At 40.5% G+C, this 18688-nt stretch overlaps 1 protein-coding gene across 2 annotated transcripts in view; it reads left to right on the top strand.

Annotated features, from left to right (window-relative positions):
• Positions 1–18688, top strand: part of LOC120530279 (solute carrier organic anion transporter family member 5A1) — a 204077-nt gene that overhangs the window by 104368 nt on the left and 81021 nt on the right. For both annotated transcript variants that reach the window (XM_039754622.1, XM_039754623.1), the window contains exons 3-4: positions 9687–9819; positions 16962–17170. In XM_039754622.1, coding sequence (XP_039610556.1) covers positions 9687–9819; positions 16962–17170 — 342 coding nt within the window. The remainder of the gene's footprint in view (positions 1–9686; positions 9820–16961; positions 17171–18688) is intronic.

Below are 18688 nucleotides of genomic sequence, written 5' to 3'. Positions count from 1 at the left end.
TTTCTTTCAGACCAAATGACATTTGCACAATGTTGTCCTTAATTGAATGTGTTAGTGAATTAAAGGAGTGGATGGATCAGAACTATTTGTCTTTAAACACAGATAAAACAGATGTTTTCTTTGAGATGTTATCTTTGACTCTAGCATGTTATTTAAAGTGCATTTTAAAAATTATCCAAAACATGATTCTTCCATCTTAAAAATGCTAGGAAATTAAGGTGTTTTTAAAATATGCTGCATACTGAGAAATTAATTCATGCATTTATTTCTAGTAGGATTGACTACTGCGATGTGGGGTTCACTGGATGTTCAAATTGTTCATTGTACAGCTTTCAGTTAATCCAAAATACTGCTGCAAGAATTATTACAAGAATAAAAAAATGCAAACACATAACTCCAGTTCTTAAATCCTTATACTGGCTCCTGGTTAAGTTTAGGGAAGATTTCAAAATCCTCTTTTTGACATATAAAGCCTTAGATGGCCACGATATAGCTTATTTATCTGAACTTATCATGACTTACAAACCTGAGCACACATTAAGATCTCAAGAAGCCGAGCTGCTTATGATTCCAAGGATTAATAAAATAACAGTGGGAGGTCGAGCTTTTAGTTACAAGGCCCCTAAACTGTGTAAAGGTCTGCCTGCTACAATAGGAGATGCCCCTGCCCATGGAAAAGCCATCTCTGACAAAGTAGCACTGCAATCATCGGCTAGAAGGGTCCTTTCATCAGATTGGCTGGCCCAGCACTGACTCAGCTGCTGTGGGATATCCAGTAGGGTAGAGGCAGCTTGTTGGCCTAGGTCTCCAGGACTTTGAACAAATCGGAATCCTTGTATGTAATATAATCTACTCTTGCATTTTGCTCTGTAATTGTACTAGTACTATTGTATGCATTGTATTCCTGAGGTGGCAATGATAGATTGGCCATCTAGATCTGTGAAGAGGATTACTTGTGTTCTGTTCTGTGTGTTTTATTGTATTTACCCCATTTTTTGACACCCATTGCACGCCCAACCTACCTGGAAGGAGGTCTGTCTCTAAATTGTCTTTCCCAAGATTTCTTCAATTGTATGCCTACAGGGTTTTTTTTGATGGTTGTTTGGTAGTTTTTTCTTTTCTCAAGGCTGGGGGGCTATTCAAAAAACCGTGCCTGTTAAAGCCGATTGCGACACTCCTTGTGTGATTTTGGGCACAACAAATTTTGTTGTTGATGTATGTTTGGTCTAGCATCACTCAAAAATGGCCGTACATATTGTCATGAAAATTGGAGGATAACTCAAATGTAACACTGTTGGATTTCTGTTGTCAAACATTTTGTTGATGATGTCCACAGCTGACCTGAAAATCTGATTGGTTGAAGGTAAATGACAGTCTGAGATAGCTTAGGGGCAGAAAGAGTGGCCTTAATTATAATGGGATGTGATCTTAAAGAAGCTGTCTTTATACCCCAAAGTCCTCTCATGTCTTCAAATTACCCTTTCAGTCCCAAATGGCTGCTATTCCCTGAATATCATACAGCCAGAACCAGACAACTCCTTTCAAACTACTTCTCTCAGTGGCAAATGTATTTAGTTTAGACAGACAAGTATAAAGTAAAATTTATAGCAACCTTTTAAATAAAACATGGGCAATGGTGGGAAGCACAGCTAGTATTTTATTGAACAAAAGACAAACATGACGCAGTTCTGACTTCAAAGAACACGTGTGCATTAAGGCATGTTAGCATATTAGATGCCATGATGTTTCTAGTGAAGTAACGCCTCACTTTTGTGTGATAAATGGACAAGCTGACTTGTCTGTTTGCAACCTTTCTGTGGAAACATAGAACAACTGGTTCTCTTCCCAGCTTCAGGTTAATTCTCTATATTTGGATATGAATCCATTTCTTGTTGCATAGAAGCAGTGTTAGGAATAATGATAAATAATTTAGTTTTAAAAAATCATTAGTTCTTGGTAGCCTAAAGACTGTGCAATGTCAATTACTGTGCTCACTTCACTGCACTCAGTTTTGCCAGAATTCAAAAATGGACTCTGCTGTACATTGTGTACTTTAGTGTAATATTAGCAATTAATTGTAGCTTTTTATTCTTATTAAATGCAGCCCTTGGTATTTGTGGAGCTCTCCTGTTAAATCTGCTGTAGCGTACTGCTGTTATTATCTTTGAAATGTACAGCGATGACTCACTAATGCTTTTTTATTTTTAGTTTGTGATATAATGTTGTTGTATATTTCCGATGCAGTGCCCAGCAGAAAATCACAAAAGAATGCATGCCCTCCACATTCTCTTTAATCTTTGTGTACTCACAGGTTGCCGATGGACCTGAAGCTGCAGATCTCCTTGTCATTCTGTATTTACTTCACTTATGAAGGTGAAATTTTGAAGATGTTGTTTAGTCAGCTAAATGAAGCTCCTCAGTCAGCACAGTTCATCTCAGAAGCTCTTTTGTTGTTGTTAAACATTATCAGTTCATTTTCATATTAAATAAATATTGTCAGTGGAAATTCCGACAGTGCTAGCTGTTCTTTTGGTGTTTACGTAACACTAGAATTACCAGAGCCTATGAAAAAACTCGTAGATCCATCGCACCTTAAATCGCTTTGCACCTCTCCATCAGCGTCTTTTGTCCTGTAAATGTGTTGTTAAGCAGCAAGCAGCCTGCTATCACATCCTCCACCAGCGCACACTTTTCTCAGCTTGAGTCTGTTTACCTGCGTGTCAGTTGCTTGGAGTTATATAGAGTGAGAAGTCAAGCAAAATCACACCTTTTATAAGTACTATATCGTTATTTGGAACACATGCATTTCATGTGTGTTCCGTGTCTACAACAATCTATGTACAGTAAACACATCGTTAAAAACAAACGTTTTTCATGTTTTAATAATAATTGACAAAATGTAGACATGAAGTGTATAATGTGTTAAGCCTGATTTCCAAATATTAAATAAACACTTTCACAAAAGGTACAAATATAAGAGAACAAGTGCACTTCTATTCAAGAATATAACTGCAGAAAAAGAACCCGCGTTAGGGTGCGACATTGACACGCATTTACTACAACCGCTTCGGTGGCGCATCGGTATCATCTGTTAAATGGTAGTCAAAACTTCATGGGTTCGATCCTGGACGAATCAGATTTGAAAAGTGAGCTGCTCTTATTCTTACTATTTTAGAATAAAAACATACATTTGATTTCAGTCTGTAACAGCCAGTGTAAATGTATGATACTTGTAAAGGTTCGATCTGGCTCTTATATACAAAGTACAGCGACGGTAGCTTCCACCTGCAGCTATAGACTCTTTAGTACGCAAGCAACTATCCACACTAGTGTTTAGATCTGAACGATGTATGTGCCCCAAAAAAAAGTTTAACTGCATTCTCGCACTTTTGCCATCGCTGTACTTTGTATATGTTGTGGAGACTGGCCCAGACACAGACAGCCAGACACGTTCATGTCACCCACAGCACGTTTATTATAAATTATTTACAAATAATAAGTGCACCACAAACCCCACAAGTCCCCAAAGTCCTGGCCACAACACCAATGCCTTGATTCTTCAGGCCACCTCTTTCTCTCCTCCAGAGCTCCTTTCTACTCCATTCCCGACTCTTGCCTTGAATGAAGGGAGGTGGCCCTTTTTATAATCACCCAGATGTGCTCCAGGTGTTTCCCGGCAATTTTCCACCGACACGCCCCAGTGTGGTGGAAGTGCCGGCTGCATCCCCGGAAGCACTCTGGGTGTCCCCGGTCTTCTTCCCCCCAGCACTTCTGGGTATGGCAGAAGTGCTGAGGTCCAGGGCTCCAAAGGCATAGGGGCGCCCCCTGGCAGTGACCACGGGCCCCTTCAGGGTGAAGCTTCAAAGCTCTGTACCAGGTCACCCCGCACATGGTCTGGGGAAGGCGCAAGCCCTCCTCCGGTCCTACTGGGCATCCTGGCTGGGTCGCCACCCCAGCCATCACTGACAATGTACACGGGAAACTCTGCACTCTACTTGTGACTTTATATGTAGGAAGTAAGTAAGTGAATAAAGGTAAATAAGTAAATAACATTCAATCTGGCTCTTATATACAAAGTACAGCGGTGGTAGCTTCCACCTTCAGCTATAAACTCTCCACTCTAGTGTTTACAGTTGTGCTTGAAAGTTTGTGAACCCTTTCGAATTTTCTATATTTCTGCATAAATATGACCTAAAACATCATCAGATTTTCACTCAAGTCCTAAAAGTAGATAAAGAGAAACCAGTTAAACAAATGAGACAAAAATATTATACTTGGTCATTTATTTATTAAGGAAAATGATCAAATATTAGTATGTGAACCTTTGCTTTCAGTATCTGGTGTGACACCCCTTTGCAGCAAGAACAGCAGCTAAATGTTTCCGGTATCTTTTGATCATTCCTGCACATTAGCTTGGATGAATTTTAGCCCATTCCTCCGTACAGAACAGCTTCAACTCTGGGATGTTGGTGGGTTTCCTCACATTAACTGCTCGCTTCAGGTCCTTCCACAACATTTCGATTGGATTAAGGTCAGGACTTTGACTTGGCCATTCCAAAACATTAACTTTATTCTTCTTTAACCATTCTTTGGTAGAACGACTTGTGTGCTTAGGGTCATTGTCTTGCTGCATGACCCACCTTCTCTTGAGATTCAGTTCATGGACAGATGTCCTGACATTTTCCTTTAGAATTCTCTGATATAATTCAGAATTCATTGTTCCATCAATGAAGGCAAGCCGTCCTGGCCCAGATGCATCAAAACAGGCCCAAACTATGATACTACCACCACCATGTTTCACAGATGGGATAAGGTTCTTATGCTGGAATGCAGAGTTTTCCTTTCTCCAAACATAACACTTTTCATTTAAACCAAAAAGTTCTATTTTGGTCTCATCAGTCCACAAAACATTCTTCCAATAGCCTTCTGGTTTGTCCACATGATCTTTAGCAAACTGCAGACGAGCAGCAATGTTTTTTGTTGAGAGCAGTGGCTTTCTCCTTGCAACCCTGCCATGCACACCATTGTTGTTCAGTGTTCTCCTGATGGTGGACTCATGAACATGAACATTAGCCAATGTGAGAGAGGCCTTCAGTTGCTTAGAAGTTACCCTGGGGTCCTTTGTGACCTCGCCAACTATTACACGCCTTGCTCTTGGAGTGATCTTTGTTGGTTGACCACTCCTGGGAGGGTAACAATGGTCTTGAATTTCCTCCATTTGTACACAATCTGTCTGACTGTGGATTGGTGGAGTCCAAACTCTTTAGAGATGGTTTTGTAACCTTTTCCAGCCTGATGAGCATCAACAACTCTTTTTCTGAGGTCCTCAGAAATCTCCTTTGTTCGTGCCATGATACACTTCCACAAACATGTGTTGTGAAGAGCAGACTTTGATAGATCCCTGTTCTTTAAATAACACAGGGTGCCCACTCACACCTGATTGTCATCCCATTGATTGAAAACACCTGACTCTAATTTCACCTTCAAACTAACTGCTAATCCTAGAGGTTCACATACTTTTGCCACTCACAAATATGTAATATGCGATCATTTTCCTCAATAAATAAATGATCAAGTATAATATTTTTGTCTCATTTGTTTAAACTGGTTTCTCTTTATCTACTTTTAGGACTTGAGTGAAAATCGAATGATGTTTTAGGTCATATTTATGCAGAAATATAGAAAATTCTAAAGTGTTCACAAACTTTCAGGCACAACTGTATTATATATATATGTGGGCTGGCACCCTGACCAGAGAGTATTCTTGCCTTGCACCCAGTGCTTGCTGGGTTAGGCTAATGCTTCCCTGCCACCCTTTTGTTGATAAGCAGGTATAGAAAATGGCCTGATGAATACATATATTGCCCATTATCCCGGATGATGTTTCTGTTGTTTGTGGCTCCCAGCTTTGACCTGCTAACGAAAAATGACTGACTTCTATCGTAGCAGTAAATCCAATGCCAGCAACAATAAAACACTAAGGTCAGTGTGTCCAGTTCCTAAGAGCAATCTGTTTGGTCAGTTTGACTTTGGTGATGCAACAAAAGAGGAAGTGTGAGTGTGAGAGTCTGAAACCAGACAGCAGGTGAGAATGGCTCCTCAAAAATAATGACAGTGTCTGAGAAGCAGGCTTTACAGGAACACGCCTGAGGAAAGGAGAGCCGGTGAGGAGAGGTTCAGACACACGTGAATGCAGGTGAAAGATGTTGAAAGTACACGAAGGGCAAGAGGTAGAAAATATTGTAAAATTATCCTATTGGCTGTCTTTGACAGGTACCAGGGTCAGTGTTTAACAATTCACTGCCAGTCTGCACTGCTGTGCAGTTTTTGGACCTTCTCTGCAAACCACAGCTGAAGAACCATAAACTGCAGAACAAACTAAAAACTGGTCTATGTTTCAATGTTCATTTTATTTTATTTTATTTATTCAAAAGTTCTTCATCCAGGAGAGTCAGGGTGGACATGCAAATAAGAGATTTATTTCACTGTGTACGCTTGACAGTCCACTTGACCCTAAACAGTTATTCATATTATTATGCTGAGGACTGTGGGAGTAGAACCAAGCTAACTATAAAGTGTGCACATTTTCTGGCGCCCTGTTTAAAGTGCTTGTCTGCTGTTTCCTATGTGATGGCTCACTGTGGCAGTGCTCCCTATATGAACACCAAATATGAGCTGTAAAGGTGTTCTGTCATTCTGTGAGATGGAAAACACTAATCAACTATAACATATTATTATTCTCATTTCTAATTCAGTACTGCTTTATTCCTCGCCCTCGCCTTCCAGTCTGTGCTATTTTTATTTGTGCCATCGTTATTATAGCCTACACTGCAGCATGGCATTGCTTTACTGTGTATGATATAACTGTATATGATTGAGTGGACTCTAAGATCAATGGGATTGATCCTCTGAAGATGTTGAGCTCAGCTTTCATTACTTGAAATTAGAGATGGATGTGGGTATTGTGGGTTTTGTCCATAGAATCTAACCTGACCTTGACTGCATAGAAACTTAGAGAAATAAAGAGAACAGGGTGATATTCACTAGCAAGTAGTTCTCAAGTTGTATTAAGTTGCATTTGAGCAGGAGTGGGAGGCATTTATTGTACTTACATGTCGTCAGTTCAAAATGGGAATAAATATATGAAAATGTGCTTGAATATCACTAAGTAACTTGATACATTCATCATCAGCAATGGTGTTTTTTGCCAACTCCTTGTATGCATTAGGCAAGGCCTGCCACTTGTCTGTTTGGAGCTCTGCAGTATAGCATTTGAGTAATAGGACTGATGAGTGGCAGAGCACTATACAACACTGTAGAATAAAATTATAATATAGCCAAAAAGATAACTCATTTTATGGGTTTTGCTTTAGCTTTTAGTGTAATTCTTCACTAAAGTGTCTATCTCTGTGTCTGTCCAGTTGCTATGTCACTGTCATGCCAAAAGATGGCGCATCATGAGCATTAATACTGCTTTTACGAATCTCATACCAGATGGCATATAACAGAGACATACACATTATATACAGTACTGCGGTCTATCTCTTAGTTTTCAACCCATCTTGGACAGGCAGCACAGCTTGTTATGTGTACTGTTTCAGTATGACAGTATAATTAATTATGACATTCGTTCATTATTAGCTGCTTACAATTAACCAGACCTGTTTGAACCAGTAGGGCAGCAACTTAAGCAAAGAAAGCTTATACACGCTTGCATTGCTACTGCCAAAGTCAATAGGGTAATCGGCTTCAAATTAGCTTCAAAAGGTGGTCTTCAGTGTTTCAGGGAAGTCAAGTTAATGGCTTAAGACAAAATGGTCCATTGTGTTAAGTGGAGTCTGCGGTGCTGACTGTACCAGAACACACAGTGTTTGATATCACGAAAGGAACACTTTCTGTTTAAGCCAAATGTGCCGTTTTCTCATTGTACAGTATATCATGTCCCCAAATATGGCTATTTTGGGTTACATCTACCGCTGGGCATACACCATGAGATTTTCTCAAGTGTTACGACTATGGGTGCCCTTCTTACACTTAATGATGCCTTTGTACTGATAGCCAATCAAAGGCAGGCATACACTATGAGAATTTATAGGCTCACGAAAGAGTTGAGGCCTTTAGAACAATCTGGCTAGAGGCTCATGGTAGCCATGCATTCTGTCACTGTCAAGAATATGTTTTACAGTGCTTTTCCATTAGGCTAAAGGTAGGTAGGTTTGCTATCAGCGTTCACTTGGTTAGCCTCTATGTCTGCATCACTTATGCTAATCTTTTCAAAGTGTAGACATGCAATGCTACGTACCAGGACGTTGTAGCTGTTGCTGAATGACCCTCAGTATTTTTTCTTTGAAGACTTGTTCAAGCTAGTTCTCTGAAGAATTCTCTTGCCACAACTCAATAAACTTGTCCTTCACATTTGCCCACAAATGTTTCGCAGCTCTGCTTGGAAAAGCATTAACCCAGAGTCACTTCTGACTAGTCAAAAGAAATTGAAAACACACAATCTACACGCATGATCTCTCACGCCCAGCGAAATCAAGCCAGCAGTGGACAGATTTTTTTGACACACCTAAAAATATCTGGAGTCTGTCAGCCACTCGGACTGAGTCAAAATATACAAAATCACATACCTTGCAAGTAGTGACATTACATCTTCCAGTGACTTTGGAAAAGCATTCAGAAACTCGCAGCTAGAGGTAAAAATCGCATCATGTACACCCACCTTAAAGCAGATTTGTTTAAACATCATGAAAGAACTACTGCTTATTTCAAGACAGCACAACAAGGTGGCATAGAAATGAGTGTTGTAGTGTCACACCACTGGCGGCCTGGGTTGAACTCCCTATCCTGGCCTTGTCTGTGTCGAGTGTCCGTGTCAGTTTTCTCTGCCCTCTTCCTTTTCCCTACCACATTACCAAGACATCAAGTCGAATCTAAATAATTGCAGTGTGAGTGAGTGTGGGAGTCCCCTACAATTAAATAGCTGGTGGCTTTCTGGAATGGATTAATGCATGAATGACAGGCTATGGATATTTAAAAATAGCGATTCATTGAAGGTTCACTTAGAAAAGAGTAAGAAGCAAACAAACAGAAGATTCAGTTCTTGGTTGAACAAAATTATCAACAGTTTAAATGAAGTTAAAGGTATTTCTGGTAAGTCAGTAAGCCAGTGAATAAACAGTTCGACACTCACGGGGCCACAGAGTGGAGCTAAAATGTGTCTCACCTTCTGTTCTACTGGCACTGAGCTCTCAAGAAATGGCAGGCCCTCCTTTAGACCCTAGCAGTATTTGAAGTAGTTATCCGGCCATTCCTTCTTTTGGGCATGCTGCCTGTGCCTAATGGGCTACTTACACTGCAATACTCTTTCATATTTTCAGCACAAAATGTTCTAATTTTATTTTATTGATCTGACACTAAAATGTGCCTCTATTATGAGGCCAAATGGCCCATTTCTCTTCTACTTTGACCCTCAGTGTTAGATCTGAGGTGGCATGGTAAGCATAGAAAGTGACTTGGAAAATATTTTTGAAAGATCAATATTTACACCTAAATTAGAAAATCGGTTAATAGGTAGCTCTTTGTCTTAATCAATTTTATGCAAAAAATATTTGTTATGCCGTGCATAAAAATAACAGGGATGGTTTTGTATACTAATCATACTAATGATTTTTTTTTCTCTGCAGCAATCATGTATGTAATGGGGGCTTTGGGCCCTGCAGCAGGATATCTTCTTGGTGGGGTCCTTATTGGCTTCTATGTGGATCCGAAAACCATTGTGAACATCGACCAAAGTGACCCTCGCTTTGTTGGAAACTGGTAAGGAGCTGCGTGCTTGAATAAAAATATTTGACTTTAGGGAGCAACACTGTGGTGCAATGAATTGCTCAGCAATGTCTATTTTTAATTAATTCTTGTGGCATTAGTTTATTACAATTACATTGAAATTTGAAGCTGGCTTTTACTGTTTTCCATTCCAGTTGTTAGCTGTTTGTAGAGCTGTGTGACCACAAGGAGAAGACGTAACATAATGTCCTGTAATTGACTTCCATTGTCCCCTCATACTTTTGTATGTTTTTTTTGTTCATGTCATTTTGGCATTCTTTTCATTTTAAAAATAGTAAATAAAGACAGAGAGGAAAAATAAAGTGATGTGTGGAATGCCTTTGGATTTTATGTGCATACGCATGGCCAATACACTAAAAAAACAAAAAACAAACTATTACTGTATACTTAAACAGATACTACTACACTAAAGGCAGTAGCCATTTTTAGCTAACAATAAGAGAAACTCTAAACCAATGAAAACACTTATGACAAGCAATTCTCTACAGTCCATAAAACTAACCAGATGTGTCACAGATTTCGTTCTCTGAGACATGCAACCACTTTTTATGGAGTGATTAGAATATATGACAAGGCAAGAAGAGAATGGGCTTCGTAGCCCAATCCAGCTTAACTGATTCTATCCACCTGACACTTAGAGAAAGTCAAATTGTCATTTGAAGAAGCCCAGCAAAAAGTGGTCTTATTAAGAGAACATGACTCTAACTAAACTTTCTGACATAGCCACCCCCAAATTTATGCAACAAATTTTAAACCAAATAGAATGTTTTTATTATACTTTAGCGTCCTTGTTATTGCCATAAAGGTTAGAAAGGCACATATTATACATGAAAAAGTTTGGGAACCCCTCTCAGCCTGCATAATAATTTGCTCTACTTTCAACAAAAAAGATAACGGTGGTATGTCTCTCATTTCCTAGGAACATCTGAGTACTGGGGTGTTTTCTGAACAAAGAGTTTTAGTGAAGCAGTATTTAGTTGTATGAAATTAAATCAAATGTGAAAAACTGGCTGTGCAAAAATGTTGGTCCCCTTGTAATTGTGGTGATTTGAATGCATGTAACTGCTTAAAACTGATTACTTGCAACACCAAATTGGTTGGATTAGCTCGTTACGACCTGAACTTCATAGGAGGTGTGTCCAATCATGAGAAAAGGTATTTAAGGTGGTCAGTTGCAAGTTTTGCTTCCCTTTGACTCTCCTCTGAAGAGTGACAGCATGAGATCCTCAAAGCAACTCTGGAAAGATCTGAAAACAAAGATTGTTCAGTATCATAGTTTAGGGGACGGCTACAAAAAGTTATCTCAGAGGTTTAAACTGTCAGTTTCAACTGTAAGGAATGTAATCAGGAAATGGAAGGCCACAGGCACAGTTGCTGTTAAACCCAGCAGGTCTGGCAGGCCACGATAAATGCAGGAGCAGCATATGCGCAGGATTGTGAGAATGGTTACAGACAACCCACAGATCTCCTCCAACAACCTGCAAGAACATCTTGGTGCAGATGGTGTATTTGTACATTGTTCTACAAATCAGCGCAATTTGCACAAAGAACATCTGTATGGCAGGGTGATTAGAAAGAAGCCCTTTCTGCACTCACGCCACAAACACAGTCGCTTATTGTATGCAAATGCTCATCTTGACAAGCCAGATTCATTTTGGAACAAAGTGCTTTGGACTGATGAGACAAAAATTGAGTTATTTGGTCATAACAAAAAGCGCTTTGCATGGCCGTTAGAAGAACACCGCATTCCAAGAAAAACACCTGCTAGCTACTGTCAAATTTGGTGGAGGTTCCATCATGTTGTGGGGCTGTGTGGCTAGTTCAGGGACTGGGGCCCTTGTTAAAGTCGAGGGTCAGATGAATTCAACCCAATATCAACAAATTCTTCAGGATAATGTTTAAGCATCAGTCACAAAGTTGAAGTTACGCAGGGGTTGGATATTCCAACAAGACAATGACCCAAAACACAGTTCGAAATCTACAAAGGCATTCATGCAGAGGGAGAAGTACAATATTCTGGAATGGCCATCACAGTCCCCTGACTTGAATATCATTGAAAATCTACGGGATGATTTGAAGCGGGCTGTCCATGCTCGGCAGCCATCAAATTTAACTGAACTGGAGAGATTTTGTATGGAAGAATGGTCAGAAATACCTCTATCCAGAAACCAGACACTCATCAAAGGCTATAGGAGGTGTCTAGAGGCTGTTTATATTTGAAAAAGGAGGCTCAACTAAGTATTGATGTAATATCTCTGTTGGGGTACCCAAATTTATACACCTGTTTAATTTTGTTATGATGCATATTGCATATTTTCCAGTAAGAACAGTACACTGCTATGCTAAAAACAAGCCATGGATTACAAGTGACATCAAGGGCCTTTGGAACCAGAAGAAAAGGGCTTTTAAAGGCGGTGATCAGCATGAGCTCAAGCACGTGCAGAAGGAACTCCGAGTCCAGCTCGAGGCGGCGAAAGAGCAGTACAGGAGAAAGCTGGAGCAGAAGTTGCAGAATAACAGCATGAAGAAAGTGTGGGATGGGATGAAGATCATCACTGGCTGCAGCTCGAAGCGGGGTGCCACCGTCAAGAGAGACGTGGAGAGAGCAAACCTGATGAACAACTTCTTTAACAGGTTTGACCACCCTAACCCACTCTCACCTCGGAGTACTGCACCCTCCACAAATCCTTTTGCTGATACCAGCATAAGACAGAGTTTCCTCCAACCCACAATTACAGCAGCCCGGGTAAGCAGAGAGCTGAAAAGACTGCAGCAGCAGGTCCAGATGGAGTATCGCTACGACTGCTGAAAGCCTGTGCGTTAGAGCTGGGGAGTCCTCTACAGCGCATCTTCAACCTGAGCCTGAAACAGGGGAGAGTCCTGAGGCTTTGGAAAACATCTTGCATCACCCCAGTCCCAAAGGTATCACGTCCTAGTGAGCTGAACGACTTCCGGCCTGTCGCTCTGACGTCACATGTGATGAAGACCATGGAGTGGCTGCTGCTTCACCACCTGAGGCCACAGGTCCGCCACGCCCTCGACCCTCTGCATTTCATATACCAGGAGAAGGTGGGAACGGAGGATGCCATCATCTATATAATACACCGATCCCTCTCCCACTTGGACAGAGGCAGCGGTGCTGTAAGAATTATATTTCTGGACTTCTTTAGCGCCTTCAACACCATCCAACCTCTGCTCCTTAGGGACAAGCTGACAGAGATGGGAGTAGATTCATACCTGGTAGCATGGATCGTTGACTATCTTAAAGACAGACCTCAGTATGTGCGTCTCGGGAACTGCAGGTCTGACATTGTGGTCAGCAACATAGGAGCGCCGCAGGGGACTGTACTTTCTCGGGTCATGTTCAGCCTCTATACATCGGACTTCCAATACAACTCAGAGTCCTGCCACGTGTAAAAGTTCACTGATGACACTGCTATCATGGGCTGCATCAGAAGTGGGCAGGAGGAGGAGTATAGGAAACTAATCCAGGACTTTGTTAAATGGTGTGACTCAAATCACCTACAACTGAATACCAGCAAAACCAAGGAGCTGGTGGTGGATTTTAGAAGGCCCAGGCCCCTCATGGACCCCATGATCATCAGAAGTGACTGTGTGCAGAGGGTACAGACCTATAAATACCTGGGAGTGCAGCTGGATGATAAACTGGACTGGACTGCCAATACTGATGCTCTGTGTAAGAAAGGACAGAGCCGACTATACTTCCTTCAACATCTGCAATAAGACTCTGTGGATGTTCTATCAGACGGTTGTGGTGAGCGTCCTCTTCCACGCAGTGGACTGCTGGGGAGGCAGCATAAAGAAGTGGAACGCCTCACACCTGGACAAACTGGTGAGGAAGGCAAGCTCTATTGTAGACATGGAACTGGACAGTTTAACATCCGTGGCAGAGCGACGGGCGCTGAGCAGGCTCCTGTCAATCATGGAGAATCCACTGCATCCTCTGAATAGGATCATCTCCTGACAGAGGAGCAGCTTCAGCGACAGACTGCTGTTACCATCCTGCTCCACTGACAGACTGAGGAGATCGTTCCTCCCCCACACTATGCGACTCTTCAATTCCACCCCGGGGGGTAAATGTTAATATTATACAAAATTATGTCTGTCTGTTATACCGTCATTGTTATCACTCTATATTTAAAGATATATTTAATATATTTATTATTTATTGATTTATTTATTTAATATTTTAACAATTTAAATATTGTTCTTTATCAGTATGCTGATTTATCCCAAGGGGATTAAAGTATCTATCTCTCTATCTATCTCTCTATCTCTCTCTCTATCTATCTCTCTATCTATCTCTATCTATCTGGTGTAGTGACTGGAGGCATATGTATCAGCATGCATATGAGAATAGACTTTCTTCCAACTGTTCTCTTTAAGTAAGACAGAGATGAAACACGTTTAAATAGGTTGCAAGTTCTTGTCTGGTCTTCTAGCGCAATGCTGTCTAAAAATTGTTATTTTTCTTACATGAGGCTTATCACGTGCTTCATAATCAAGATAGCTGCTGAACTTGTCAGCATTTCTGTCCTCCACTATCAACCCTTTAAGCTTGTTCAGTTCAGCAGAAAATCCTTTTTGAATAAAGAGGCCAAAACTGCACACAACATTTTTGATGAGGTCTAACACGTGTGTTTGACATACAAAGTGTAATCACTTATGATTGATATTCAATACTGAGTAACATCATTATTAACTATTTTTTTTATTAGGTGTATTTTCATCTTTCAGATCCCCATGGTTTAACTGGTGGAGGCCACTGACATTTTTCCCTCCTCATCTTTTCTGACTGTTTTTTCACTAGTTTTCCATTTGGCTGCGGTCAGTGTCACTACTGATAGCATGAGGCGATACCTGGACCCTACAGAGGTTGCACAGGTAGTCCAACTTCCCCAGGTTTGCTGTGTCTCCCAACACAGTCTCAAGGGCATGGTGGAGATTCCAGGAGACAGGCAGTTACTCTAGGAGAGCTGGACAGGGCTGTATAAGGTCCTTAACCCATCATCAGGACCGGTATCTGCTCCTTTGGGCAAGGAGGAACAGGATGAGCACTGCCAGAGCCCTACAAAATGATCTGCAGGCTACTGGTGTGAATGTCTCTCACCAAACAATCAGAAACAGACTTCATAAGGGTGGCCTGAGGGCTGGATGTCTTCTAGTGGGCCCTGTGCTCACTGCCTGGCACCATGGAGCTCAATTGGCATTTGCCATAGAATACCAGAATTGGCAGGTCCACCACTGGTGCCCTGTGCTTTTCACAGATGAGAGCAGGTTCACCCTGAGCACACATCATTAAGCATGAGTTGGTTTGGTGGTGGGTCAGTGATGGTCTGGGGAGGCATATCCATGGGTGGACACACAGACTTCTACAGGCTAGACAACGACACCTTGACTGCCATTAGGTACCGGGATGAAATCTTTGGACCCACAGTCGGACCCTAAGCTGGTGCAGTGGGTCCTGGGTTCCTCCTGGTGTATGACAATGCCCGGCCTCATGTGGCGAGAGTATGGAGGCAGTTTCCTGCAGGATGAAGGAATTGATACATACCACTGACTGGCCCCCCACGCTCACCTGACCTAAATCTAATACAGCCAGGCTGTACCTTAGACTCTTCAGGAGATTAGTGATGCCCTGGTCCAGATGTGGGAGGAGATCTCCCTGGACACCATCTGTCATCTCTTTAGGGGCAGGCCCAAAAATATCAGGCATGCATACAAGCACGTGGGGGCCAAACAAACTACTGAGTACCATTTTGAGTTGCAATTAAATTTCAGCAAAATGGACTCGCCTGACTGCCACATCATTTTTTCACTTTGATTTTTGGAGTGTCTTTGAATTCAGCCCTTTGTAGGTTGATCATTTTCATTTCCATCAAACGATGTGTCATCCTTTCATTCCTAACACATTACCCAGTCCATATCTGTATAGATATCCAGCAGGATTTTTTTCCCTTTGAGATCTGTTTTCAAAGTGTTCCTTTATTTTTTTTTTGAGCAGTTTATATATCTGCTCTAGTCCAAATGCTGCCCCTGTCCTCCTGGACTAAGTTTCAATACCAGCTTTGTCACTGTGCTTATGGAGATTGCACCTTCTCCCTGTACATATCTTTAGTCTTTATCTGAAGGTTGTTTGGCTTACATCCCAAAAACATGCAGGTTGGGTCTATTAACAACAAGAATTAACCCCAGCGTGAGCATGTGGGGTACGTGACTATCTCCAGTGCATAGACAGTGAAGGTTCCTGCCCCAAATTGGATTAAGTAGTTTGAAAATGGACGGATTGATGGATGAAGTTATTAACTAATTTTAGTCCTAGATGTACGTATCGCCCTGATTAGGGCATTAGAGGTGATATTTTGATCTTTTTGTGAAACTTTGCAATAGTTGTGAAAAGTATTGTTTTGTTGATTGAAAAGAAGCCTCGCTAGAAAACTGGAAAACTTCTATAAAAGTTTTCACTTAATTTTGGGCTATGAAAATTTTAATGAGCAATTTACTTTAGAACCCATAAACTAGAACAGTCACTTTACTGGCCTATGTATAATGCTGATAAGGCAGACACAGATATCTGTAAGACACGAGGAGTTTAACTGCAAACACAGATCAAATTTACATGTACTGCGGTTTTCGTCATGGCAAGTAAATGACACTTTGCTTTAGAGGTGTTATTTTTAAAAGGACAGGTAGAGACCCATTTCACCCTTAAAATATCTAAAAATATTTTAAGGTAGGGTGTAGTTTGGAGGATGAGTGGGAGAGAAGAGAGACGAAGGCAATCGCGGATGCTAGTGAGTCCTGATAAGGACTGGCTGGGAAAGAGCAGCAAGAAATATGTTGATTTTAACTTCCCAGGTTGGATTATTAACTGTTTGGATTACTTCTTGTGATGTTTACCCTCCACAAAAGACCACCAGATTTTATCCTGTAGTGTTTATTGACTTCATTTATTATGAAGATCTGCACAGCACTTTTGTTTGGAACACTTGCACCTGTCTCTTGCTTGTTTGTGTCGTCTTTTGCAGCGTAACCTAAACATGTAAGTTAAAGCTGCAAACATGCTGATTATTTATATGTGTATTTTTTAACAGGTGGAGTGGTTTCCTCCTTTGTGCTATTGCCATGCTACTGGTTATATTCCCGATGTTCACATTCCCCAAGAAGTTACCCCCTCGACAAAAAAAAAAGAAGAAAAAGAAAATGAATTCAAATGACATCTCAAGTGACGATGATGTGATGAAAGAGAAATCCAAAGGCCAAGCGGTCACATCTTCAATGGGATTTGGGAAGGATATTAAAGGTAATGGTGTTTGTTAGAAACCTGGGAAGCAAGGATTTTGTTGAAAGAAAGCTGTGCAGGTTGTGTCACTTTATCTGTACAAAATCTGTCTGTGGCTCACAAATAAGATTTATTTTTTGCCTGGTTTTCTGCTGTTTCTTAGTGATTAATATTGTGATTTGTTAACTGAAGTATAAAATGTTAGCTAGTTGTACATTATGTGGTACTAAAAGAAAAAAAAAAAATATTCATGTTGTAGGTTAAAGAAAGCAACGATTCTTTTCAAGGACCAAAAAGCTTTAGTCCCAGTTTGTGTTCCCCTAGTAACTCATGAGAATGCCAAGCATGAAGTTTCGGTGGCTAAGAATGTCTTGTTTTAGTATGTTACCCAGCAGCCTTTGTGGCAGACAGACTGTGAAGCAAAGAGCTCAGTGGAATTATCACATTTCACAGAAGAAGCAGACGCATATGTTCATTCCAGTTAAAAATTACGAGTAGGTCATACCTTAAAAAGTGTTTTATCATAAAATATGATTGGATTAAATGTGCTTATTTTATGAGTTTATTAGTTCAAATATCACCTTTATAGATTTGTGTATGCTTTCAGAAGCAATTAATTACTACAAGAAGATTTTAGATAATAATCTATTATTATCTGTCATATTCAAAACAAATAAATAAACCAATAAAACATCTAATAGAGCTGTAAAAACTCATGAAGTTTTAAATGTCTACTAATTCTAATATTATTTTTATAGCATTATGTTTATGATAACTAAGTCATTTAGATATCTTAAGACTTAACAGTCATGAGTCCACTCTAATTAGATGTTTTTAAACCTTCAAGCCCACATTTTTGTATTTAAAACATACAGTGTTTCTTCTTTCCTGCATATAGGAATCTGAATTAAAACAGGCTACAAGTGAAATTGCACACTTTAGAGAGTATTAAAAATAAGCCAGGATGCTCCTATTATCTCAGTTGTAAACAACAGTAGAGCTAAACTTTACAGATAATTATATAGAAAGTTACATAACATGCTTGTTTATTGACACCTTTTCTAAAATCCAAAAGGCAATTTTGGGAGGTAAAATCCCGTTGAAAGGGGCTATATTTGTTCAGCCTGCCTCACAGCTTGCTTCCTTGACAGAGTTACTTATAGAAGTGAGTGTCTTCCTATTCATGTAAGTGTAGAAATGTGTATGAAATTCAAGAGGCTAAATTGCAGATGTCTGACGTATTTGCAAGTGAGGGGGCACTGAGTATTTTGCAATTAAAATGCACCTCCAGTTATTTTCAGCTTAATTAGGAGGCAGCAGCCAACAGAGCCACTGGCATTCGTTTATTGTAGTGCTGCCAATCATAGAGAACCTGAGCCGTGGGGTTTGAGCAGTGAGGCAAAACTTGATGACAAATGTCTTGTAATAGTTTTAGCCTTGAACTGAAAAATACAAATTAACTTCAACAAAATAATCAAAGAATATGAGAGACTGCAGGCTATGGAAGATTAAATGCAATCTAATAGGTTAACTACATTG

Source organism: Polypterus senegalus, chromosome 5 (assembly GCF_016835505.1).
Source record: "Polypterus senegalus isolate Bchr_013 chromosome 5, ASM1683550v1, whole genome shotgun sequence".
NCBI classification, from domain to species: Eukaryota; Metazoa; Chordata; class Cladistia; order Polypteriformes; family Polypteridae; genus Polypterus; species Polypterus senegalus.
This window is presented reverse-complemented; position numbering and strand designations above follow the sequence as displayed.